General features: G+C 43.3%; 1 protein-coding gene across 1 annotated transcript in view; it reads right to left on the bottom strand.

Annotated features, from left to right (window-relative positions):
• SNX10 (sorting nexin 10) overlaps window positions 1-27322 on the bottom strand; it is a 78514-nt gene that overhangs the window by 35615 nt on the left and 15577 nt on the right. Inside the window, exon 3 of the mRNA XM_069648219.1 lies at window positions 25895-25993. Coding sequence (XP_069504320.1) covers window positions 25895-25993 — 99 coding nt within the window. The remainder of the gene's footprint in view (window positions 1-25894; window positions 25994-27322) is intronic.

The raw sequence follows: 27322 nt of genomic DNA, 5'->3' as shown, positions 1-27322 counted from the left end.
GGAGGGGCTTAAGGGAATGACCACGATATCAAGGAGAGGAACGAATCCTGGGCAAGGAGGTGACAGCGATTCAAAAGGAGAGAGGAACTGGTGGACACACAGGCCTAGACCAGAGAGGTGCTGATATTTCATTGGTTAACTGCCTATACTTGCCAAAAGCTATTCACATAGAAGTGGACTAAATCTATGAATAGAACACATTGTTCAATCTAGTGTTTAAATAGCACAGGCACGGCAAAACATCCCCACCTGGTGCACAGGCTACTTACCCATGTCATTGTCTCCACAGCATTATTTTGCTTCACCTTGTGGCACTCAGGCACCACTAATCATCCAAACTAAAATCTAGGCATGGTTTCGGGTAAATATGAGCACATTTTGAAGTTCAGTCTAGGATTATTTTGCCGGAGTGACAGATAAAAGCATTTACTTATACAGAAACCACAAGAAGCAACCCTATGAGCTTCAGAGGCCTACAGCAGATGATAACCGAAATACTGCTTTAAAACAGAAGTGAAACTGATATCTGCACTATATTGGGTAAAAAAGCCTCTACTGCAACAAAGAGCCTGTGGAAAGTACATTTTTGAGTGCAAATAAAAAGATTAGAGTGAAGGTGGTTTTTTCAAGGGCAATGTTTTTCAGCATTCTCTCAAAATGTAAACTAGTTTCATGCACTGGAAACTGTATTCAGAAGTGAGAATATTACAAATGCAAATTAAAATGTGGGCGCACAACACACCCAAAAGTCCTTAACCAGTGACCCTCACGATAGACACACATGGCTTAAGATAGCAACTTAATCAGCCAACGTTTTAACTAACGTTGTAAAGAGAGCTAAACACACTGCAGCTGCAACGAAAACAATGGAATGCATTAAAATTGGTGCTCTTAAAAAATGGCAAATGAAAACAATTCACGAAGAGTGAAAAAGCTGCCTAATTTTTGCAACTGTCCATAAGTAATACTTTCCCTACACATTCTTCAACCAATCAGGGACAAGCGTAGCCATGACGCTTAGGATCCCATGTTCTAATGAGCTGCAACGTAAATGGAAAGTGTAAAAGCCTTGATTAAGGAAAGCCTTCCATTCAGGCCACACCACATTTTCAATTATTTGTATGAGGAGAGATGGTGCGGAATGCAACATGCTTTTTCCCCAGCCTCCCTTGCTCTCTGCCATAGAAATGCTCCAGCATTTGCGCCGGTGTGCATTTTTATGCCGATGCAAATGCTAGAGATACCTATGGAGTCTGCCTGATTTATGCACAAAGCATGTACAATGAGTTTATTTGCAATTGTGAATACTGCTTACTATGCGCGTGCATGTTAAGCAGTGTTCACAACTGAAATTAAACCCTGCCCGACATGCGAGCATGGCAAGCGGCACTCAGAATTCAAAGTAACCGCTGGCAAGCATCTAAGCATGCCAAGCAGCATTTACTCACTTTGCACAGTGGAGTACAAAAGTGCAGGACAAAAAGCGGTGTGCACATGCGGTCTGCCATGTAAATGATTAGAATTTGGCAGCGAGTAGCCATCTACCTGTATGTCAACAAGTATATCTGCAGCCAAATTACTCATTTTAATAAAATTAGCTCCTTCATGGTTTCATATAAACATTCACATAACTGACATTTGCCGTCATACAAGTGTGCTTCTACAGTGTAAAAAGTTGATGTTTCCCTGTTTGACTATTACAATTCAATCTATAGACGTCTTCAAAAATGGACCTGGTGCTTGGAAATAGTTTCTACCAGAAGAACATGGGCCCATTTCACCCCAATGATTTAGCGGGCCACACAACAACACCCAACAAAGCTACAATGTTTCATTTGTGAAACCCTGAGGCTAGTGTGGTGAACATACCTGAACACACTACCAACGATTATATCATGGTCATGCTATTTTCTATGCTGGTCTGTTTGTACCTGTAAATGTACTTGTAATTCAATGGCGATAAAGAGGAAAAAGAGGGCGCATAACTACTGAGAGAATATTACGTTTTAGCACTCATTAAAGTACATAAAGCTATTAACAGAAAAAAAAAAACTCCCCCACCCCAAGAATAGCTTCCTCCACACACAAAATGTTGATAAATTAACCAGACTCAGATTTGACAAGTCAAAAGGCCACAAAGGGTGAAAAAAAAAAAAATCAGACGAAGTGAGACTGAAAATGTATCTTCGTTTTTTTAACAAAGACATCCACCTCACAGTGAGCTAAAAAAAAAAAAATTAAAAAAAAATTTAAAAAAAAAAAATAGTATTTTGGTCTTGCACTGTGACCCAACAACGTGAAGCACTTTCACATGGTTTTTGCTAACCTGTATACAATAATGCAATCCCTATAAATAACAATTTTTAGTCTATAAGAGTGAAAAGAAAGCAGTGTGTGCGTACATGTGCGAAGGAGAAACATTTTAAAATGGAGAGTACCCCAAACCCCTCCCCCACAATCGACAGCAAAGTAACTTAGACTCATTCGTTCTTCCTCCTGCGCTCCTGCTGGATCAGGTCCATCATATTGTGAACGCATATGTTTGCATAAGGGCACTAGCAAGCCCCAAGATCAATGCCATTCAGCAGGACTGATTGAAATCTTTCATAACCAAACAACCTTTTATTCAAGTCACCCGAACATTTGGATGATTCATTCAAAACCGTTTATGTGGGGAAGAGGTGGGATGGAGCCGAGCAGCACGTATGACGGCCTCTCTTTCACTTAGCTTCCGTTTCCTGTCCAGCAGTTAAAGGGCTACTGGTGCTGCATCCCAGGCAAGCGAACTCAATTTAAGGCATTTAAAGGTTCTGCAAGGTGTTGTGCGCCAACGGTTCTGACCCCAGTTCACAATACTTAAGTGAGCCAGTTCAAATTTCATTGCCCTTCTGTTGCTCTTAGTGTAAACGGTTTTAATGCGTTCCATGAAGTTCCAAACTGATCACCACAATTTCAGTTTTGCACAGCATGTTTCGAAACGAAATAAAGTTCTTTTATTAAGCACCCAATGAAAATGGAACAAAAACAATGCACTTGAATATATTTAAAGATGGGAGTTATTTCGACAAGCAACACAAAACCAACTCCATGAAGTAGACAAGCTAATGCTAATCACTTAGGTGTGAACTCTGGAGAAGATGTGTGTGCCACCAGAAAAGAGAACCCACACAGTATCTTAGGGCGTTCAGAATGAATGTGTCTGTTAACTGAGGCAAGACAACATTCAAGTAATAGAAAAACCATCAAAGAAAGACTATGCCGACAGACATTCCGATTTTCGGAGGAGTGAGATACTCTCAGTGGTCTGCCAGCCAGCATGCTGTGTGCCCCGTTCCTGCCTAGACCTTGTATCTGGTAGGCACCACCGGAAAGACCATCTTTACCCAGTGATAATGCTAGACCTTTATGGAAATGGGTGTCCTGGTTTAGCAATTAGGAGGCAGAGCGGGTGCAGATAATAAGTAACCCCAGTAGCTAGCTTAACCAGGGTAGCTTGGGATACTTTTCCCCCTAGAGGCCTTGTCAAGATACTGCCCTGCACGGAGACGGTAAATTCCGCTGGCTGTATAATAACTGGAGAGGCTAGATTTTAGATTCCAGCGGTGGCAGGGAAGCAGCAGAGGATTTCTTCGAGCCCTAAGGCCATCCCGAGAAGGGCTCTGGGGATTCAGAAGGTGGAGAGGTTTTTAAAGGCATCAAGGAAATCCATCGTAAGCACAGCACCAAAACCACCCTGTTGGATTTAAAAATCCAAATGGACAGAGTATTCATTGGGGACTCCGCTGCTGATCCCATCCCAGCTCCTCAAGGAGTCCCGCATGTTAGGTAAGCATTGGTGCAGTCACACTGAGTAAGACTACACAAGACTTATCTGCTTGGTATTAGGTAACCCACCTTTTGGTAAAGGTCTATTCTACACAAATTGGTAGTGCGACTGAGCAAACAAGCCTATCTCAAGAGGGGTAAATGTGAGCTGTGGAGCTGTACAAATGAAATCAGTCAATATAAGTAACCAAGTAACACTTGCACTCAAGGTTTCAGTCATAAATAATGATTTATTCAACATCCATTTTAAATAAGCATTCTTTAAAAAAGGCAATTCTTTGTAATGGTTCAAGTAAACTTTAGAAATACTTTACAGAATCAATAAACCTGGTGAATATTCTTTGGATATGCTCAATACATTTCTCCTACACCCTGAAGGGACTTCAATTACAAGGCTAGTATTTGCATTTATATATCACACCAATATACTTTGTAGACTCTGGGTTGCAGAAAGGAAGGGTTAAGGAAAATAAAAGTTTAGAACAGTTTCTTAAAAAGGTGAGGACAACTGAATCCTCCAATGAAGTCAAGGTAAGCCTTTCCCAGCAGTAACAGTATTCAATGGAGGGACAAGCAATGCCAAAGTCAATGGATTTAGAAGAGTGCCTTTAGGGAGCCAAGACAGCCAAAGTTATTTGGACAAAGTCTATAATTCTGATGCACTTCTTGAATAAAAGACTTTCACAAAGTCAGATTGTTCAAAGGAAATCACTGAAGACACATAAGCTTTTAGGCCTGTGCGAAGGGGACTTGAAATCAACTCAAAGTTAAGCAAGTGCAAATCTCAAGTGAGACAGCACGAGTTAAGGCAAGAAGTACCCCCAAGCCCAAACAGTTCCTCTGTTTAGAAGAAAAGTGGTCCAGCTAGATTCCGTCTTGCTAAAGCTATGCAGACCCTGGGTCCTGAGCCTCAGTCGTGGGGACAAGAGGAAGGATTTCTGGAGGGCTCCTGCGGCTGTACTTGGGAAGGTCGAGGGCAGCTACAGGCTCTCTTCGATTGAGCAGCACTTTGTGGTTTCAGCGCTTCGCAAATAGCACTGATGAAGAACAACTCTGGTTGCACTTTCCTTGCTTCCTCGGTTCGGTACTCTGGTGAGGGGACTCTGGTGAGGGGTTTCCTGCTTCTGGAGTGTCCCTAGGAGGCTCCTGGAGCTTTTGGCCGGATTCGTTCCACGGCAGACATTGCACTCGGTTATGGACACTCGACCCCTGGCATTGGGCTTCTGCAGCAACGGAGAGGCACAGCAAGTCGGGTATTGCCCCAAAGTGGAGTTGGTCCCACTAACCCAAGGGAAGAAGTCGTCCCTTCCGGTTCTTCTCTCTCGATTTGAAAAAGGAGGTGAGCACAGCAGCAGGGCTTCACCGGTACTTCCGAGGTCCACGAGGTTGCAGCAGGCTTCTCTTCATGATTTCTGCTTCGGATGTTTCTTCCAGTGGTCGACTCTTCTGTAATCCCAAAACCCTCACCTTTTAAGCACGCTTTCCCATTCATGCACAGCCTAGGATGTCAAGCACACAGCACAGTGTTTCTCCTTTCAGGACACCCAGTCGGCCAATTAGGACTGTTTTCAATCAGGCACACCTAGAGACAAAGGATAGGGTAGTTCGGGACCCTCCCTCAAATCCTGTTCTTTCCAGACAGACTGGAGCCAAGAGGCAAAACACACAAAGGGCTCAACCCTGCCTCGACATACAGAGTAAAAGCCAAGAAAGACCTCACAATTAGAAAATGTTTAAAAAAGACTGGCCATTTTGACAAAATGGACACCATGGGTGCTGTACTGCACCCGAGGGTTCAGCCTGCGGTAGAAAAGCACAATAGTAGTACAAATTAAACCACTGCCACCAGCCATTTAAAGTAGTGAGGGTAACAACAAATGTTACATGAGAAAGTAGGATAAGCAGAAGATGGTGTGGGCTTGACCTACAAAGAGAAAAGGTAAGAAAGATTAATTTCATCTTACTATTTTTGGAAACTGTAGTTCACCCAAGAAAAGGTATTTAAGCCTTTAAGAGAAATCCAAAAGATTTCTTAATGACACTGCACTGAAGGTGCTCTGTGTCGCCATACAAAAAGCAGGGGGCTATGGAATTTGTCAAGACTCCAAAAACAGTGAAAACACAAAGTCCAAATCAGGGAAAAACACATGGGTGAGAAAAAGGCCCCACTCACTCAGGAGTTCAAATTTAAAAGTCCTCGGTCCAGCAAAAGAGCTAGGGTTTGCTAAGGTTGAAGGGAATTAGCATAGAAATGAAAATTCTCCCTAACACTGCAAGGCTCTTGCCTCTCGCCCACTATATAACACTTACACAAAACCTCTTTTCGATCTCCTTGATTCCACTGACATCATTTATACCAACTTTGCGGATGACACACAAATACTCATCCCAATCTCAGGCAATCACTCCTGGGACTGTGCCATTATGAACTCTGTGTAAAGTACTATCCAAAACTGGATGGCTTCCCACAACCTGTGCATGAACGATGAGAAAACAGAGCTCCTCGTTGTTGGCTCCCCATACCGCCTCAAACACCTGTACACCTTTTCTTCATTTTGCATTGATGACACTACCATCCCTGTGCTGAACCACATCAAAATATTTGGGGTCCACCTCGAAGCAGACCTTTCCATGACCAGGCACATCAATTCACTTTCCTCTTCCACTGACTATACTGCAAGGCTCATCTCACTGACCAGGTAATTACTTTCACCTGAAAATTGGTTCACACTCGATCAAGTACTTATCTCAAAATTGGATTATTGCAATGTCGTACTCCTGGGCACTACTACGGCCAACATTTTCAAACTCCAATTACTACAGAACAAAGCACTTCAAGCAGCCCGAGGTATAAAACGTACTGATCACATCACACATCTAGACGCAAGACTCACTGACTCCCCATCCAAGCACGGTTTATCTTAATAAAAAAAAAAAAGTATCTCGCACCGATGTCTCTAGAAGGTGGCACTCTGCTACCTCAACAACTGCATCATTCCCCAAACCCACTCGGGAGCTAAGATCTAGCTCCAGCACGTTTTTGGTCACTCCGCGATTCAAGACCAAAAGATCCAGTGGGGCCAGTTTTTGTGCCTTGGCTCTGTCTCTTTGGAACTCCTTACCAGCATCCATTAGAAATGAACAATCCTACACTACTATAAACCTGGCTGTTTGACGAATTTGAGTATCACTGTTCCTGGCAATCAGCACCACTGCCTGCTACCTATGTGAATCTCTCTACTGTATTTACTGTACTTAACACTGTGATACCCTCAGGTCTGGGCATTGTCACAAATGTTAAAATAAATAAGGCAGCTATTCTTGGTCTGAACAATAAGCTCGACAACCCAGAGCAATGTTTTGACCTCTGTGGAGTCAAATGTGGAGGTTATGGAAGGGCAGATAAATGTTACTGAGAGCTTCACAAAACAAATCATCTGGGTGGCTTGGGTGCCAAGGTGACTGATACAAAGAGTGGGGTGCACGTTTTTTGGTGTTTAAGGTCAATGTAGTGAGTGCCATGGTGATCATGGAGTAAAAACTTGAATGAGATAAGAACGGTAGAAAAGGAGCGAATGTCTGTCCGTGTATTGGGGGTCCCAGGCTGATCCCAGACTTTGTTAGGATACTTGCCCATTAGAGCTGTGAAAATCAAGGACCTTTCCTACCAAAAAGGCATTTAGTCTCCCTTCCCGGCACCCACGACATCTGGAAAGGAAGGTGGTGGCCCAGCCATGGTTGTCTGCTTTGACCCAGATGATGGGAAGGGAGCACAGACAGAAATATAATCTTATTCTTCTGGTACCAGAATCTGCAGTCAATGCTTAAGTGTAAACAGATGCTAGTGGAGAGCTTTGGCAGTGCTACAGATACAAGTCTAAATGTGTTTAGCGACCAAACTCAAAGTGTTCCACATAGAGAAGATGTGTTTTTCAGATACGGGTTGTCATCAATGATCATGGAGAAGGTTCCCCAGGAGAGCTGGTAGTTCCTGCACAAGACATTGGTGGCTGTCTGTTATCACTGTCATCCGAAGCGCTCTCTATTGTTGGTTTACAATAGTGAGGAACTAGGCGCATACAGTGAATGGATCCTCATGGTTTTTATGACCCTTCGTGAACGTTGACCATGGCACAACTTAAGTTCCCGGGGGCATTGTTCCCATACCCTCTGGTTTTTGTTCACATGTCCCTCCCATTAACCCTTTTTATTCCTTACCTCACCCTCCCATGCCCCCTCTTCCATCCCCCACTTCCTTCATGCCTTTCCCTGTGGAGTTGATCCTTGGGGTGGGTTCCTTATCGGGTGGTACATTATTACTAAATAAATACTTTTGATCTCTGTGGTCCTACATAATTACATTGTTCAATAAATATAATGTAAAGAAGCAGTTCATGCAAGCATTTTTTTTTAAATGTATTTTAGCATTAAAAGTCCATTGGGCAAGAAAAAAGGAAATGCGCCTTGACTGGGGCCAGAATATCTTCTGGATGCACTAAAGCATACAGATAACAGAAGGTAGTCTTTCCTCTAAGTTCGCATGGTTGGAAAAACAGTCTTCTGTCTGCAATGGTTTTCAAAACCAAATAAATAATAGCAGTAACTCCACCACCAGGGGGGGGCTGCTACAAGAGAAGAATTCTTCATGTAACCACACACTTGAACAACATATCAAGCAGTGCACAATACAGATGGATGCAAAACGAATTATCGAGTGGACTAAAAGGCTTTGCAACAGCACAAGCCAAACTGGCTTTTCTTTCTAAACCAATGTCTAACGAGTTTACAATTGCAGCTCCGCACATCTCAACACTATGCACAAGATGCTAATGTAGGGGGATAGGAGCCAACAGAATGAGCCCTAATACACTCAGAAAGGGTCTTCAGTGTCAGTCTGTAGTCTGAAACCAGGAAGGTGGTTTCAAAAGTCAGGCACTTCAGCTTGAATGCTAGGTGACACCAGTATGGAGGTTGTTCAGCAGTCCAATTTCGTGACCAATAAAACGACAAAATTCGGAAATTGAAATTTCACAGCTCTCTTCAACATCGGATGAACAAGGCTTTGGGAAATAAAAAGGCAGAAATACACCTTGGCTCAACCGCAAGCAAACATTCCATAACCATCGGCCACTGATGCAGTGTGTTAGGGAGAATTCTCATTCTATGGCCAATTTCCCTTACCTATAGAGTCCCCCAGCAACTTTGCTGGATTTGAAGTGTTCGTTTCTTTTTAACCTGCTAAGAGTGAGACTCTTTTTCCCACTCTTAGGCATTTTTGCTATGTGTGTTCTAGGCTATTTTGGTGTTTAATGCCTATGGGATCTTTCTCAACCCCATAGGAACCATCTTTATTCACATGTGTTACACAGCACCCTCAGTGCAGTGACACGGGTGTCGTAGCGACCCCCAAACATAGACTCCATACCCTGGGACTGACTACTGTCTCCCAGGGCATGTAAAGTCCCCATTGCCTTTACTAGTTAAATCCTATGAACTAAACCAGTACAACCCATCTTCTTATGGAGGTACTGGAAGGGGTTAATAGTTTTTCCCCTAGGTTCATTTTCGAGAGGATACCGTACAGTCCCGCTCTCAAAGGTTTCTGGCTGGTGGCAGTGAGTTACTACCATAAATATTCGACCGTGAATATTTCCCTATGGGATTTTCCCATTGTTCAAGGCTACCACTTTTTCTGACAGCCTCTAACATACCCGCCGATGTATTTTAAAAATTAACTTTACTCCGGTAGGTTTTTATTGCCAGACTTTAATATAACTTCTTTCTCGTGTCTTCCTCTAAACTCCTAACCCAGGTCGGGGATCCTTTGTTCGTCCTTTTGGCGGGCTTCTGCTGAGAAGCCCTCCTTCCTTTCGGCGCCACTGAGTCTGGGGTGGGTCCATTGTGTGGGAGGTGGAGTAGGACCCCTGGACAGGGTTGCCTCAGCACTCTATCCTGATAGGCTGAAGGTTCTCCCGCCAAGATGACCACTCCACTGTGTGAGTGACAGCTAGGCTGTATGAATGGGGATCTTTTTGCATAAAAGCAGGGTCCTGAGGACTCGAAGAGAAAGACGTCGCCACTGGAACTAAGAAGCCGAAGAGGAGAGAAGCCAAAGACATCTGCAACGACTGAACCACCGGTGAAGCCCTGCTGCAGCATCTCGCCACTTTTCTCCACACGACGAAAGAAGATCTTCACCTGCAAGAGCCTTCTTCCCTTGAGCTGGTGGGGCCAACCAGTTTGCCAATCGCCTTCCCGGACCTTGGTCGAATCTCCCGTACCCTGTACTCGGAGGCCGGATAGCCAGGCACCAGTCCACCCGGACCGCGATTTAAAGGAGCGTACCTTTTATTTGTCGGGCAGCACCGCGGCTCGTTTCATCCCTGGGTAGTGCAGTAACTCGAACCTTCCTCCACGACGAGAGCCTCTCTTCCTCTGCTGGATCACCCGAACTGCAGGAACTACCAGGAACAACCTCCACCGCAGGAGCCACTTCTTCATTTAAAGGTACATTGTTCCGCCAGGCCGCCCTTTCTTTGCGGTAGCACTAAAGGTGAACCCTTTACCTACCTGTTGGGTTGGCCGCCCCTCTCTTTTAACATTGTCTTTTCAACTTCTGCATCCACCTTTTCCACTTCGTTAGCCAAAGACTTGACTGCAGCTACAAGAACATTTTGCCCCGGGGCCCTTGCCCTGTACCAACTGACTTTGGCACAGGCCTACTGACTCTGGTCACATTTGTTAGATCTGCCTTCTTTAGATTGATTCTCAGCTAGAACTGTGTGGTGCACCTATTTCTTTTAACTACCCTTTCCTTCCCATTTTTAAACCTTGTGAAATGCCATTTTGCTCAGTTTTCATTTAGGTATTGCTATACTGATACACCGACTTGCTGAAAATGGTCCACAAACTTATGGGAAGTGTTGCTAGGGTGTGTAAGAACCTATTTCTATATAACTTGTGCTTTCCGTCCCTTGTGAGGAATTGTTAGAGAATCCCTTGTGTGTAGTTATCACTGTGCCATTTTGCTAAGTTTTCACTCTGGTTCACTCGGCCTACAATTTTAACTTGGGAGTGTGTATATTTTTCCATTGACTTAATTTAACTTGCTTGATGACTGCGATACATGTGTTTTATCTAGAAGTGTGTAAAATAAATATACAACTACTTTTTACTACAAAGCTTTGGTCAGTGTTTCCTTGTGCCATAGTACTGAAGGCCTATTGTGTAAACCCTGAATACTGCTCATCTCCCTCTTGAGACAAGTCTGACTGCTCAGCCACAGCTACCAACTAAATCTTTGTGGTACAGACTGATACCAAAGGGGATTTATTGCTCTCACCTGTAGTCCTAATCTTGTGTAGTTCTCCCTAAGGGAACTGCACAGGATTCTGCCTAACACAGTGATTGTACCTGAGCGAGCGGAAGATATAAGAAAGCTGTCACCTCTACCGGTATTCCGAGAACTAAGCACAATCGAAGAAGGAAAACTCCACACTTACCAGTGATTTGGTCTAGGTGCTCAAAGGGGACCTCGGCCTACAGAATTATTTCTAATAGCACAAATAAACTATAGTCAATTTCAGGTTTTATATACAACCAAATTTACATTTTGTGTTGAAAACAAAGCCAGATTTCCGGCCCACCCCATCCCCTTGTCAATATCAGTCCTAACTCATTTTTGGTATCATTAAACAAACATGGATAGGATTACGCAAGCACATTTAAAACATATGTTTCGAATGTATTTCCACTTTCCAAACAAATTTTTGAAATTTCAGGAAATAAAACATTTGCATGAAGAGGTTAGACTAAAGAGGGGCTAGTTTGTCGAAAGTGGGGCAGCAGCTCAGTACACCAAGTGACTCATCCAACCCCCTCAAAAGCTCCTTTGTTTGCCTCTGAAAGTGTTACTCTGTCTTCAGGCCACGAGATACCAATTTAGGAAGAACAAGGGAGGTCACGTCAGAGTGAAGCCACGTGCAGACGTTTCCCTCTGTGCAGCTCCTTCTGCTCAGGTTGAATGAAAGATGCTTAAGAACGTTCACGGTTGCCTACCAGAAAAGTTAGCCACAAATTCGTTTTGAGAGCGAGTTCAGTCAACTGCCTCTGCTGCCCAGGTTGTGGGGAGAGAATTGGTAACAGGGAGGATGATCTTCGAGGACAACCTACTATTTTGGCGGCATTGCAAAATCAGAAGGGAACCCCATGCCAGGTGAGAATGCCGCAGCTCATGAAAATTCTGAAAGTGCAATCAAAGCGGCTGCCCTCTTTCCACCACTGGATGCACACTGGATGCACAGGAACTGTACACTGAGCAGCCATGTGAACTAACAAATCTACAAATTGGTCCTTAATTGGGTGTTGCCTGCATGGGGGGCCTCTACACAATGTTCAAAAGTGGAGGATTTAAGCCTGCAGCAAGTAACAAAGCTTTGCAGAGATTGAGACTGGATTGATACTGCAATCTGAGCTGCTAGGTCACCACTCTACAACATGTGCAAAGCAGGCATGGTCTACATAAAAGGGGGCTATCTTCGAAGACAGAAGACCCTTCATTGATGGAACAGAACAGCTTCCTACACATAGCAATCTTTAGAAGGCAACCAGGAACAGTCTACAAAGCTGCTTATTTCCATTTCATGGCAGACGGCCCAAACGCAATACCATGCACAGAGTTCATCTTGATTTTGTTGAACGATCATATGGTGTTGCAAACCCTACGAAAACCCCAAGACCCACTAAGATCACATACTTACGCCAGGCCGTATTCCACTGCAATGACCTGGACGACATACAAAAGTCTCCAAGACGACAATTTGCGAGCAACACTTGAAGGATTTGATTTAACCACCATGAGCATTTCTATTAATTTGCACACAACATCTTGAATAAGCCAACTGTTGAAAAATGTGTATTCGTTTATAAAGTGTCAAATTACATTACACATAAAAGTACTTCAAAAAATTCCCCAAATATTTCTTAATAAGGTGTACTAAAAACCACACATAGGGGAGAGCATTACACGCAGACTCAAACCCCATTTTTACAATCAAACGTCTTACGGTGCCCAAGTGTAAAAGGTAAAACACTCCATTTTAAAGTATATTTCAGGGCCCTCTGTTTTTTGCAGCCAAGTCCTGTGCAAGTATCACGCTGTTGCACAGACAACACAGGAAGACACTGGTTGTCTAAGAAACCGCACCGTTTCTGCTACACAACAGACTCCCGCAGCCCTAAGAATTGGTCTTAAATACAATATTGTTAGGATTATTGTGCTGGGACAGATCAATATAAAATGTGTCAGGGTTTCACAAACTGCCCCACACATGGGACATTTTTCCCCACCTGCATTGTTACAAAACTTTGTAAATTAGGCTCCCACAAAACTTTGTAAATTAGGCTCCCAGATTATTCCCCAACTCATCCGTAAATACAGGGATCTTTCATACGCTGGATCAATTAAATCTAGGTACTTCCGAAATCCCTATTCCACGCCCAGTACAATATATTCTCTTTGATCTTGAGAGTCTGTTCTTTCATTACCAGTTGGGCCTTTCATCTGTCTTTGGCAGATTTTTTTAAGTCCTTGACAGACCATTGTGAGCAGGCAGTAGGCACTGGTCCTCGGCAAATGTTATTTCTTTATTCTAATTAGAATTTTATCTTCTGATATTAAGGTACGCAATTTATCTCCATCTATCCCCGGGACTGCACTGGAACAGATCATGCTTTTTTTCTTTGTTTCCCTACATGAATGATCATACCAACCTATCTGAGTCAGTGTCTTCCTCTTTACTACCATCGCTGCCAATGCTATATGCAGGCTCAGGTTACACTCAAGATCTCATTATAGGAGGTTCCTTCACTACTGATAATTGCCAGATTGTCCAGGATGGCACTGTAAATAGCAGTCTTAAGTTCCTGATCCGTCAAATTGTCCCCTTTGATTGATTTGCAGGCATGTCCCGAAATACTAAGCTAGCATGACCGCCAACCACATCACTCGTTGCAGGACTATCTTGAGCCTGAAGCTAGCTCTTGGGGCCTCCAACCACCTGACTGACATAAGCCAAGCCACTACCCCAACTGTAGAAGGATGAAAGAAAACAAGTGGCTTCTATCCCCCCCCCCCGCCTCAAACCTAACGATTCAAGCTTTGGCTATTACATATTTGCAACTAGAACCCCACTGCTCCCCCTTCATGGCAGCAGCCAAAATAGATTCGTGTGCTATATGTTCAGTTGGCATCAGCAATGCCTACATTGACTGGCATATAGTTCACTCTGCAGGCCACCAGATCCAACACAGGCCTGCACGCTGCCTCCATTTGTGTGCTGCTCCTGCCTTCATGCTGTGAGTGGCAGCAATATTTGCAGGTCTGCCCCATCCTGCCCTGTGGGGCTGATCACAAGCGCACCTACTGGATCTTCAATGCCCTGCCTGTCAATGCCTACGCTGGGTTGGGACACTTCCCCTTACTCCCAAGAGGTCTAATTATGACAGTCCAGTGACAAACACACTGAACCGCCCACCACTATGTCCTGCTCCTCATGTCTGATTTTTGCTCACCCTCAAACAGCTTGGTGCCTTCACAGCTTCTGGTGGGCTTGCCAGCACTTCATGGCACCCGCATAAGCCTGGCCTCCCTGAGCAGGGCGTTTCTGCTCCTGTTGCTCTCCACCACACCTGACCGCTTCAGATGGAGCCACCCGGTTCCGATATGTCTTCTCACCCAGGCCACACCGGGCAGACCTGGCCTGGGATTTTTTGCTTTGCCCAGCCTCCCATGCCCTAGAAGAAAAAAGCATACACAAACTGCTTCTGGTCACTTATGTCTGCTTCCTCCCAACCCTCCTGATGGTTACTTTCCTTTACTCGGCCCTTCCCTCCAGCCTGGGGCTAATCCACGGTCCTGGGACACTGCAGGAGAGACATTTCCACTTTGTAAGGTCACCAACATTATAAGCAGCCCACATCACAGGAGGTCCCATAGGAGCACCTGATCCAAACAAACACAATAAAATACACATGCAACCCTACAATAAATAAACATATCTCAAACAATGTTGTGTGTATCTTTATTGTTTCACAGATGTGTCCCTTTGAAATCCCAGTATGCTAGCCATATTTGGGCCAGCATTTACACACTGTTCCCACCGCATAAAGTTAACTATAAATTGAATATCATCAACTGCCATATTTAGAACAAATGTGCAATTAATCGAGCTAAACAGAGCTTGAACCTGTTAGTTCATCGCCTTTGAGAAGCGTCAAAGGTGTGAAGCACATGTTTGCTATTTATCTTAAAGGAAAGAGAAATACATTGTACCTTAAAATACTAGCACAGATTATCATGTGAACTGACTCATAATAAAATCAAACTAAGCAACAGTTGGTATCTTACTTTACAAATGAAGCCGAAGAGTCAGCTTTATTTATGGCCAAGCAGCAGCATGAACTGATTACCACAGAATATATCGATTACCATACAACTGGAGATCAGAATTATTGTGGTATTCAGCCCAAGGGCCTTTTGGTGCACAGAAAACACATTTTAAAGCAAGATGACCATGGGGTGCACCATGCAGGGGCATTATTTTGAAAATTACGGAAAAGGCTACACCCCAATTCAAGAGCAAAGGGCTACTTCCGATACATAGGAAGCCCTCAATGCCGCCCATCGGAAACGGAAGCAAACTAAGCAGTCAGAATGAGAAGTTCAGGGAGGTGTACTATGCAAGTGCATTAATGTTCTTCTTAATGAAGAAACTGGCCTATAGGAGTACTGAGCAGTATTCCACACTGACCCAAGATTGGCGGAGGTGGGCGGGGCTGTGGGTATGCATGATACCACTTTCTTCTGATGTCATAAGTCATCTTGAATAAGAAAATGATTTCAAAATTCATGTGAAGAAACTTATCAAACGTCCCTTCTGCGTAACAATGTCTTCAGGTAGAGCCAAGATGCAGTGCAAGCACCCGCTCCCCTGTACACAGTAGTACAGCTACTGTGCAGTACAGCAGAACAAAATAATCCGTCACTTAAATTACCCTTAATAGCCAACTCATTTGTAGGACTCATTTGAAGTGAACTTTCAACTTTTTTCGTGTTTTTGGTTTTTACTTTTCATTGTCATTAACTGATAAGAGACACGTCTCTTTGTTTTTAAACAGTGCAGATAACACAGGAGGTTAGGAATCCATCTGCATTAAATTAAGATTTCACTTTTTTCCGGCACGTATGCAACAGCAAATTATTTTCCAATAAGGATGCAAGATAATAAATGTGAATAGGGGAGGGGCGCTAACGTGGCCAGGCCTTATGCAGAATAAAGTACTCTTACTGAAAGGCCTGTAGCCTTGTCTTGCTACAAATCTTGGCGATTCCCGGCCAACATTCCACTCAATCTTCAGCGTCTCCCTTAGCCAAGATTCCACGGCGACAATCCTTACAAGGCGCTGAGCCACCTTGTCAAACGGTTTATTTCTACCTTGCGTTTGTGATTTTGACATATGATATTGACATTAAAACCCTGGTGGAGAGGGTTGTAAAATATGTTTTTGTCCCTTAACAACGTTACCCCGAGCTTTGCCTCGGGCCCAGCACTCTGGGCTGGGCATATGACACCTGTTATAGTCCTTTCCACCAGGGCACCAATACCTCAACAGGGGGTAGTTCGTTTCATAAACACAGACGGGTAGAGGGATTAGCATCTACTCTGGCCCTTTCCCCCACCTCTCCCCAAGTTGCAACCATTGCTCTGCCCAGCCAGAGGCCAGATCAGCTAATACAACTTTTTAAGACTGTTCTCCATAGGCCCTTACACAGCAATATTGCTTGCTTGGAAACAGGCACGTCTTCAAAACGGAGACCTTGTTAAAAATATTATGGGTGGCACTTCACACGATCATAAACTAGGCGAAGGCAAACCCTGGACGAAAAGCGTCTATACAGACAACTTAACTCCGGCACTCATTGCGCGACTGAAAAACGAGATTTGCACGTGAGTAGGCATGAGAAACAAGTTTTGCTTATCTGCATCCTGAACAATAGGCACCTGGTACAGTGTTATACTGTGTGAAAAAAAATGTTTTTCCATTAACGTGAATTACAACCAATTACAATGGAATATACCACGTAAAGTATCAACAGTCCGGGAATTACTTTCCTTACACACTTTGGCCCATGTACACAGCCAACAATACTAAGTGCAGCGTGTAAGGTGCAAAGTGTAAGTCTCTGGTATATTAACAAGTCACGTCCATGTACTTTCCAGTTTAAAACCTAAAAACACTGAGCTTTTCATGCCTGTGTTTGCTGTATGCCAAATGTTAAAATCGCAAGACAGAGAAGATAGGAACCCCTGCAAGATACCGAGCAATTGTCCTGGGTGTACACCCACCAGTCTTGAGTACGCTTCTGGTTCTCGGCTCCCATCTGCCAACAGTGACTATGCAGCTATAAACACGGACTATCTGCAGTTCCATCCCATGTTGGCTGCAGATAGCAAGAACAATAACAGCAGCATAAGGCTGTATGTTCTTGCATCCAAGGAACAACGCCAATGTGAATGGTGTGGGGTCGCCTACCATGAATGAATACTTTATTGCACCAATGGCATTCCACGCAAGGTGACAGATGTAAATCCACTGCGTATTGGGTTCAGCCATGGACAAGTCTGCAGGACTTTCCACAATTCAGAAAAAACAGATTTGATGAACTTGAGGCATGAAATAGACGTTCATCCATCCCACGCCCAGCAGAGTGCTTCCTGTAGACTTGTTCTCATTGTGTTGTGTACCCCCGATATAAGTGTCTGATCTGAAGCTGTGTACAACAAAATGCAAGAGGTGTGTGTGGTGGGGGGTGGGGCAGTTTTATGGTTACGCAGCCACATGAACTTTAGTAGCGAGTCAGCCTGTAGAATCTCAGAATATCTCTTAACAAAAGCAATGAAATAAAAGCATGACAGAACATCACAAATTCTATCAACAAAGCAGGTAAAAAGGAGGTGACAAAGGATTTGCTCAATTTTGCTGCCATTTTGGTAGGTCTACTTATGTGCTTCTGGGGGATTCTTGCCAACAAGCCGTGCTGCTGCTTACAAGAACCAGGTCTGGCTATGCTGGCTGTATTCGGTGTAGTTTCCCTGAGCTGTCCTTTGTTTTCCATTGGTCCTCCTCACTGAATAGGCTGTATGTCCCGTATACAACGGGAAGATAGCTCAGGGGCAACATGTTTGTCTTAGAAGCAAGACAAGGCAGAGCAACGCAGGTTTGAATCCTGGTCCCGTGATTAGAGACTGGTCTCCGGTACTAAGCACGTTTTGCAAGATTAACTACTCATGGTGGAAAGCTTTGGTCATCTAGAAGGGTGGTGGAACATCCTTTGTTCTTCATTTTGGCAGTCTTGAGTCGCCTCCACTGCTCTTCTCATGTGGCCGTTTTCTGGTGGCTGGCTTATCCGCTGTGCCTTCTGGGCCATTAGATCTGCTTGGTTGGGTTCCTCAGTCTTACTAGTGCCTTCTCTAAGGTCATTTTCCCTCCCAACTAGGAGCTCACCATCTCGGGAAGGCCAATTGTCTTTTGAGTTGTCTGGGTCATCACTTGTCTGGGGTACAAGTCTCTGGGTGACTGGATCCAGTAACTTGACCTGCAAGAGATGATATTCTACTTGCAAGGTTGCTTCAGTGTTCCAAACCAGAGTTTTTCAAAAATGCCACTGTGGGTACTTAGCTTGGCCTGGTGGTTTATTCTTCAGACTTACCTCAGGAATCCACAGGATCCATGGACTTCAGTTTCTGCAGGTCTCCTTCTGCTGCAGTTAGCCATTAGTTAACATTGGCACAAATCTGGCTTTGCAGTCTTTCGTCCTGGGGCTTCTGAGTCTTGAAATAGAATTGAACCTTAGAGTCTCTTCTGGCCTCCCCTCGGGTTGTGTGCTGGCAGACTTACCAGATGTTCCCCCATAACTGCACTGGCAATTCTATATTTTGTCCTGTTTTCCATGTGGATACGTAAGCATCTACGCAGTCATAGAAGTGACTTCTAAAAGGAATTAACTGAATACTGACATTTTCCTTCAGTCCCTGGCGTTTCATACATTAAAGAATTTTAACTTTGGTGTGTATCCCTGGTTATCTATGTATTTTCAAAACGTTGTATTACACTACTGTTCATGAAAACGATCTGTTACTTTGCATAACTGCTGGTTATTACTGTATATGCTTCCTAGGAGGGTAATAAGACCTTATGGGACTGGCAGTATAAGCCTAATTGTCCCAAGTTTTGGTAGCCCTCTGGGCAGAACTGGGCACTTGTTAACCCTTTTTTCTTCATGAAGCTGTTTCATGTAGTGTATGGTTGACATTTGTATTATTTCTGGTACGTACCAGAGGGAAGGGGAATTTATTGCGACTGTTCATGGATGGCATTTTTGGGCCTGATCATGACTATGTAAATGTGCTTTACTTTTGTCCATTTCTCCCCACCCCTTAGCCTCATATGTATTGTGCCTCCATTCAGTTTAGGACTGGACAGGTTGTATACATGCACTGTGACTATTAAAGTGTATATTTTTCAGTATAGCAGTGTGGTGTATTCTCTGGGGTTAACTATGGGGAATAAATGTACTTCACTACAAGCCTACCTCCTCCCTTAAGCTAAGCCTGGCTGTTCTGCCAGTTACAACTTTAGAGAGTTTGGCAATTTCTTTGGTTGATATTCTGCCTTGTGCTTTGAAGTTAGATTGGTACATCTCTCAGTAGAGGGCTGTGGACAAATCTCCCTACGAGGAGTGGTGCATAACAAGCTGTGTGAAACAATGGCTGCCAGCAGGTGAACTGATCACATATGTTGTCAGTATGTGCTGAAGTTTTAATAATACAGTTGCAAAACCCAGAAGAGATTTGTTTAGGTTCATATTACTTTATATGCTGCTACTTGTAGGCTTCCAATCAGGAACGTTCCTTAGTATATGGACTTCTGTTCCCCTGGTCCATAGTACCCATTCCTCCAAACTGACGGAACATTTTGTCCTTCGGGATAGGGCTGGAGCATGTAGGGGAGCATGCATAAGCACACCTCTGTGTAGCAGCTCCCTTACCCATTATTCTGGCCCTATTGCCAGCCCTTTATTATGCCGTCCCTTATGGTGTATCTTTTTTCAGGGGCCGAGCAGAGAGGGCCATGTAGGAGAAAACGGGGCAATCGACTAGGAGTAGAGTAGACACTACAGTAAGTAACTAACTTACTCCATCATGCTGTGCTCTTTCCTCCATAGTCATGGGAGATTTTAAAGCGCCTATCAGATGGAAGAATTTACCATTAACCTGAATTCTAACAAACGCCAAAAAATTGTTAAGCTAAATTGTTCTGGAGAAGGCCCTGACCAAATATGTCATCAGGTCTAGAGCTACGCTCGATATAATGTTTACTTATTTATTTATGCATTTGCATTCGATTCTTGAAGAACCTTTACAAACTTTTAAAAAGCTAAGAAAGAAAAAATACATTTTAAAACACGAATATATTGTATTCCATGAAAACAAACATATAGTCAGGTAAAATCAAACAGATCTAATAGTTCAAAACAGCCGACAGATTAAAACAGTTATAAAGAAATTTCAATAGACATAAGGGGTTATAAAAAATATTGAGTTCTATTGGGCAATTAAATTACGGAAAATATTTTATAATAATGCGATAAATCACGTCTTTGTTTGTTCAAAAAGATCAAGTTAAGGGATCGTACTGTCCACTGAAAGGGATTTAAAAATATGGTGCCACAGCCAGTACAGTGCAAGGTGTAGGTTTTCCAATTTTGAATTGAGGCAATAAACCCAGAACTCCTCACTCTTTATCGAGTCATAGCTATAGACATACCTATCAAGCGTGGTCATATACAAGGGTGCTAAGCCCTTGCATTCAGTCAGTACATGTCTGGCTGTTTCGACCATACCTGGTAATTTTCACAAACAACATATCCTTTGGGCTAAGGGATAGGCACCACGTAGGCCAAGTAGTGGTTGTTGGTTTGTGTGCAGTCTAATAACAAAATTACGCCTGCCGAGTTCAGGCTCTGTCTAAGGTACTGTTGAGTTCTTAAATAACTGTGCGAACCCTTGACTACATGTCTATATGATCACAAGGTGGACAGATGCTCATAGTTTTTTTAGCCAATCCCTTTGATTAATCTTTCTCCCAAATATTTTTTTCAGGATATCATAATTAGTGCCCCGGCTAAAATGTGGAAGCCAATTGATATTATCGTACAGCTTATGAATCAGGGATGAAAATTCACTTCTCCTATGTGTCAGTTGTGAACTGTTATCTCCCGCCATCAAGGCAAGTAATTGGCATTTGGGTATAGAGTAGCTAGCCTTGCTTAATCTGTAGTCGTCCCCTCAGTGATGTCAGTCCTAGCTCGAGCCTAAGGTATTCCATGGGGGTCGATGGGGATAGTTTCAATACTCTATGCCAAAAATAGCCTCCCAATTTATCTAACCATGTCAAGTCCCTCATAACCAAGGCCTCGAGGCCATATAGAACCGTAGGGTAAAAGCATTGTTTATATAAGATGATTATGCCCTCTATAGAGTAGCCCACCATCTGTCTGGCAAGGTGTCTATCACCTGGGTCAGGTGACAGGCTTTTCTCTATTTAGCCTCTATTATCGAGTCATAGGTTAAGTTGGAACTCATTTCTAGCCCCAAATAAGGGCATTTCTCCACATAGTCAAGGATGCCTGAAGATGTGGCTTCCGGGCTGCAGCCACCATGACTTTCGTCTTGTCCACATTCATTTTAAAATCATTTAGCGCTGAGTAGGAAGTGAGCGTTTCAAACATCCCCCTTACACCCCCAAGATGTATGGTTAAATAGGACCACGTCGTCCGCGTACAGCATGCAGGAAAGTGGTACCTCTGAGACCATAGGACAACAACCCACTACTGCAGAGAAGTGGGAAGGGAGATCAGCCAAAGACAAATTGTATAATATCGGTGCCAACATACAGCCTTGTTTGACTCCCTTATTCATGGCGACCCAGTCAGAAAAGGTCCCAGATTCATCCAATCTCACTCTACCCCTGAGATACATAGGAGCCATTTTGGACAGCCCCATTTCTCTAACTTGCGCCAATGTTTATCGTGGCCGACGGTGTCGAAAGCTGCCTTAAAGTCCACGAAGATGATATACATGGTAGGTCCAACATTAGCAGAAGCTCTCTGAAGTAACATATTCAAGGTCCTATGGTTGTGAGTGGTAGAGCTCCCTGGATTGAAGCCAGTCCGATTAAATTGAAGTAGTTGTTCATCATCCACCCACTTCTGTAGAGCGTTCAGGACCAAAGAGAAGATTTTTCCTGTCACGTCTAAGAGAGATAGCAATCTATAATTTGCCGGAATTAGTCCATCTCCCTTCTTGTAAATTGTCAATAAAATAGATTGAGGATTCTTCTGGGATTGGCAAAACCTCTCAAATAGGATCATTAGGATCCGTGCCCAGCCATAGGGATCCGGTTTTAAAAGATTACCGGCAAGTCCATTTGGGCAGGGGGCCCTAGAATTATTTAGGTTTATCGTTCCAACAATGTTCTCTAAAGTGAATATTAGGGGCCAACCACCATGAAAATGTTCCTGGTTGGAGGGTTTGGTGTAGCCAGAGTTTTTATTTCTTAAAAAGGATAGCCACACGCTTTCCTGGATGGGATTTAATATTTTATTAGCTTTTTCTCCCTTGCCTCGAGACAAAATCTGCCATATATTTCTAATGTTCTTCTTTCCTAGCATTCAGATGGTAGTTTGCCATACGCTATTTTTAATGGAATCTCACCATCTTTTTAACCAGGACTTGTAGGTCACCTTAATAGCCCTTGTTGGTCTACCGCTTTCCTCTGGAGGAAGTCTAGAGTTGCATACCATCCTTATCTTCGTTCACTTTGCTCTTTTGGTGTCACATATAGCTATATCAAATGTGTTGGTTTGATTGTCCACATCATTTAATGTTTAAAGAAGGCATGAGTGTGGTCCATGGAGCCACATTTCAGATATCTGAGGGGTACAGATCTCTGATGAGCTACTGAAACTACTGTGCTTCTTACTAAATAAGCACAGAGTCCTTTAGAAGTAGCAATATATTTTAAGTAGCACTCCACTATACACGGTTGTAACCCAACATGCAGGTATCAATTTTGCTGATTTGGTGCCTGGCAAAAAAAACAAACATACAAAAACAAGGAGTAGGGTGGGCACCACTTGCTGTGGGTGCTCACCCTTTAACCTCGGCTCAAGGTAATAGCAATATCCAAAAAGAAGGAACGGGTAGCTTCCGTCCCTGGATGAGCTCACTCATAAAACCCTATCCAGGGTTTCAAAATAATATTCCAATTAATCACTGTCATGCAGCTAGAACACAATTACTTATTTCAGTATAGCTTTTCTCACATCTCATTATTTATTATATATAAAAGATTGCGTTATAGGGTTTGTATGATCGCATGTGATCACAGGTGTACATCTATGTTTTCCTGCTCAACAATGTCACTGTATTTATGTATTACAACATGTTGATGGGATAAGTTTTGGTTGATGGATAACAGTGTTAATAGCCCTGACGATGGACGGAGGTCCGAAATGCATTGGCTAAAACTGTATAACACTGATGAGTCAGGAATAAATAATGAGATGTGAGAAAAGCTATACTGAAATACGTAATTGTGTTCTAGCTGCACGACAGTGATTAATTGATTGGAATATTATTTTGAAACCCCGGATAGGGTTTTATGAGTGAGCTCATCCAGGGACGGAAGCTACCCGTTCCTTCTTCTTGGATATTTTAAAAAAACACCCTATGTCACGAACAAGTGGTCATACTATCGGAAGTCTTTTGTGCACTCATGATGGGCACTGAAAACATAAAAGTAAAACACCTACCGGACTCCGAAGTAGGATTTGGAAAGAAGACTAGGATGCCTATTTACTGTTCGAGGTGGACGTTTGAAATCACATTGTGAAAAGACTTTGGATTTGTGCACAGGACAGCCTCGTCTTTGTGAAATATAAAAAATGTGGCATAAGAACACAAGTACTGTTACTCACTGATCTTGCGTGCCGAGATTAGAGTGACCAAAAAAGCTGTTCGAGAGGAAACCTACTTGATGTCTACAGAAGCAGTAAGTTCATAGGACAAATTAACTAGGACCAAAACAAATGAGCTCTCGAGGCTGGTGTGGTTGCCATTTGTGGAAATCAAATCTCTGAAAGCCTATTAAGTGCCGCTTAAACAATGGATTAGCCAAGGAGAACCCCCCAGAGCCAATCAAAATATAAGCACTTCGAGCTAAAAGAGGCACGTTCTGCACAAGACCATCATAGTGCTGGAAGTGACGACATCTTATATGAATGAAAGAAAGAAAGGACGTTTACTAGGTAAATCATACACTTGTCAAAGCGCCAATTCCTGTGCTACTAATTGTCTTTTCTGGATGCCCTAAAAACTCATGTTGTCTTCCGATAAGCCCAAGTCGATATATGCTTAGCCTTCAAGGTAGCCAACTGCTAAAGACAAGTATTGCTGGAGATGTGGGGAGGTCCACACCCTGTTATTGTGCCAGAAGGCTCTGGTAGGTGGTAGAGGTTGGTGGGTATGAACAGAGTTCTAGTAGGTGAGTGTACGGTCTTCCTTGACGATGGGAAATCCCGCCGGATGAGACAGCTTGGAGGATTCCACTCTGATGGGCCTATGTGCATAACTCTTCAGGCAGTCTGTACAAACGAGCCGTATCCTTCACTCCTTGCTTAAGATGAACATAGCTGTTGTGTTGTCTATAGGAACTAACACTTACATATTTGTAAATTCCTATTAAGGCACCCTATTACATAAAGAGTCTGTTGCTATGGAAATCTTGGGATATTCTTCCATAAAAGAGGTACCAACTTGTATGTGACGGATATGCCACCACCAGAATCACTCATTGTTGGTAATTTCTGGCAAAGACATCATGGCTGTTTGAAGCTGCGTTTCCTCATCTCGGGGGTCAGACGGTATCGTGTGCAGTCTGTCAAAGGGAACAACTAACACATGACAGGCCATGAATCTATGAAACACAATGGACAGAGCTGCCCCGTCAAAAACCATCTAAGAGTCATTCATCAGCATGGCTTGGATGTTCTCTTCTGGAGGAAACTCGCTCCTCTATTTAGAGTCCCATAAATTGCATAAGTCCCACACGTATTCTAGCGTTTGTGTGGGTAACAACGTTGTTTTGTGTTCACGTAGATGGATAAACTGAAAATCAATACTAAATTCACTGGGGTACGGAGCGGATGAGATTGTTTTTCTGGGTGATAGACAAGAGGCGGCCCTCCAGGTAATAAGATGTTTATCCCTTCCTGATGCAGGATGATTGGCAATACGGACATCACTACAATGCATACTTCGCTAGCACCCCCTACTTATCAACTCATCTGCTGCAAGTCCAAAATGGCAGAAGACACGTTATCGAATATCTAATAACAAATCATATACAATTGCACTAAGTTGCAAAGTTTCTATATTTAATAAATGTTACAGCTTTTTTAAATAAATGTATGCTCATTGATGCCCGGTTTTGCATGGTCGCATGCCGTTCCCTTTGTCATCTGCACGAATTACAGCCTTCACGTCTTGACATTCCAAGATGAACACAGCGGGCACCGTTCAGAAATAAAACCCCCCTTATGGCTACGACGGCTGATTTGAACCAAAATATCCCCAAAATGATTCATCTTTCGGTCAAAGCTAGCTACCAGGAATGCATTGGTAAGCTCCGGGGGAGAGACTGCCTAAATCAAGTTCAGCTTATAATTTATTTAATAGGGTACACAATTAAGTAGGGAACGTTGGCGAGAAAAGGCTTTTTAAAGTGCTCGTAAGGCAGAAGGAAGCACAATGAGCAAAGAAAAGAGCAATAAACAAAATGCAGCAGGTTTTCAGTTCATCCCTTTAGCCACACGGTGGCTCTCGCGTACAGGATAAACCATCGTCCTCAGCATACGACATTATCTCCGTGGGAACACGCTACTTACTTCTGGAGGAAGTCTTGTAATCCTTGCCGCCTCTCATCCATCTGTTGTGAATTTCCAAGTTTAAAGAACGGCGACTTGGGTGGAAGCTCTGGCAATTCACTGTTAAAGAGAAGGCACGAAAACATCGTTAGAGAACGTTTTAAATCGGCATTCATTGCTGTGAACGGACACTAGACAAAGACAACGCACACACACACGAAACAGGTAATTTGCGAGAACTCGGCCCGACTCACAAAACGTTTTCCAACAGGGTTTTGCCATTATAAAATGCCTCTGAATTAGGCCACATGTAACCTGACCAAAGAGCACGTGTCACTTAAAACACACAATTAGCATGTATCTGCGTGACCGCACTCAACTGTATAATGGTCTTTGGGATGGAAATTAACAGAGGTGGTGGTGTTGAGAAAATTATTTAACAAAAACGCGTTGATGAGGTTGGATCTGGCTCTCTATAAACCAGACACCATACAGCAGGGGTCTGCAACCTTTGCCTCCCCAGTTGTTTCGTACTGCAACTCCCATAATCCTTCACCACTGACTATGCTGGCTAGGCCAGATAGGAGATGTAGTCCAATGCATCTGGAGAGCCAAAGGTTGAAGAAACTTTCCATAGAGCAGGGGTCTTCAACCTTTGGCTCTCCAGATGTTTTGGACTGCAACTCACATTAGTCCAAAGCAGGCATGCAAGTTCATTGAGCTAATCGTGCTCCAGACGTCCCCCACCCCAAAATGTGAGTTGAGGGGCGGGGTTTACGTGCTGAGCCTTTAACAGTTCAAAGGATCAATAACATGGTCTTGGCGCATTTTGTTTCTTCCAAGGAAAATCTACAATCTGCTTGGATCAGATGAACAAGCACTGCTAATTTCCCTGAGTCACAGCCCCCCTGAGACACCCAGGCTGCTTCGTCCCTGGCTCTGCAGCCAGTGCCGTAATAAACTCGACAACACGTTTCTTTTGTCATCAGCAACATAGCCTTTCTTATGCATGATGGTGAATGTCCAACTGAAAGACCACCAGTCACCTTCCAAATCTGTGACAGTTAAAGCGAGCAACACAATAAAGCACCCCAAGAAATATTTGTTCATACCCATAATGTCTAATAGCTTGATATGCTAAAAAGTAAAGTTTGCTTTGATGTCCTTAGTTGAATGTTCTTAAAACCATACATAAGACGCTGGAGGTTTGTGACCAATCTCCAAACCTAAGTGAGTTTATTACACAACTTCTTTTATTGTGCCTCTTAAAGCGCTGAAAATAATGTGGGTAAATAGATATTTTGCCTTTTGCATCTTATAGTTTTCCATTCGGTATGTGGTAAATAAAAGGTACACTGATATTATTTTGGCTCAACATGCTGCTATGAGGATTTACATGTCATGGTGCTTTACTATGCAATTTGAGTATTTTGTAAGTAGACTCTATAG

This window comes from Ambystoma mexicanum, chromosome 2q, assembly GCF_040938575.1.
Source record: "Ambystoma mexicanum isolate Mex_15411 chromosome 2q, UKY_AmexF1_1, whole genome shotgun sequence".
NCBI lineage: Eukaryota > Metazoa > Chordata > Amphibia > Caudata > Ambystomatidae > Ambystoma > Ambystoma mexicanum.
The sequence above is the reverse complement of the archived record's forward strand: the minus strand, read 5'-3'. Positions and strand labels throughout refer to the sequence as shown.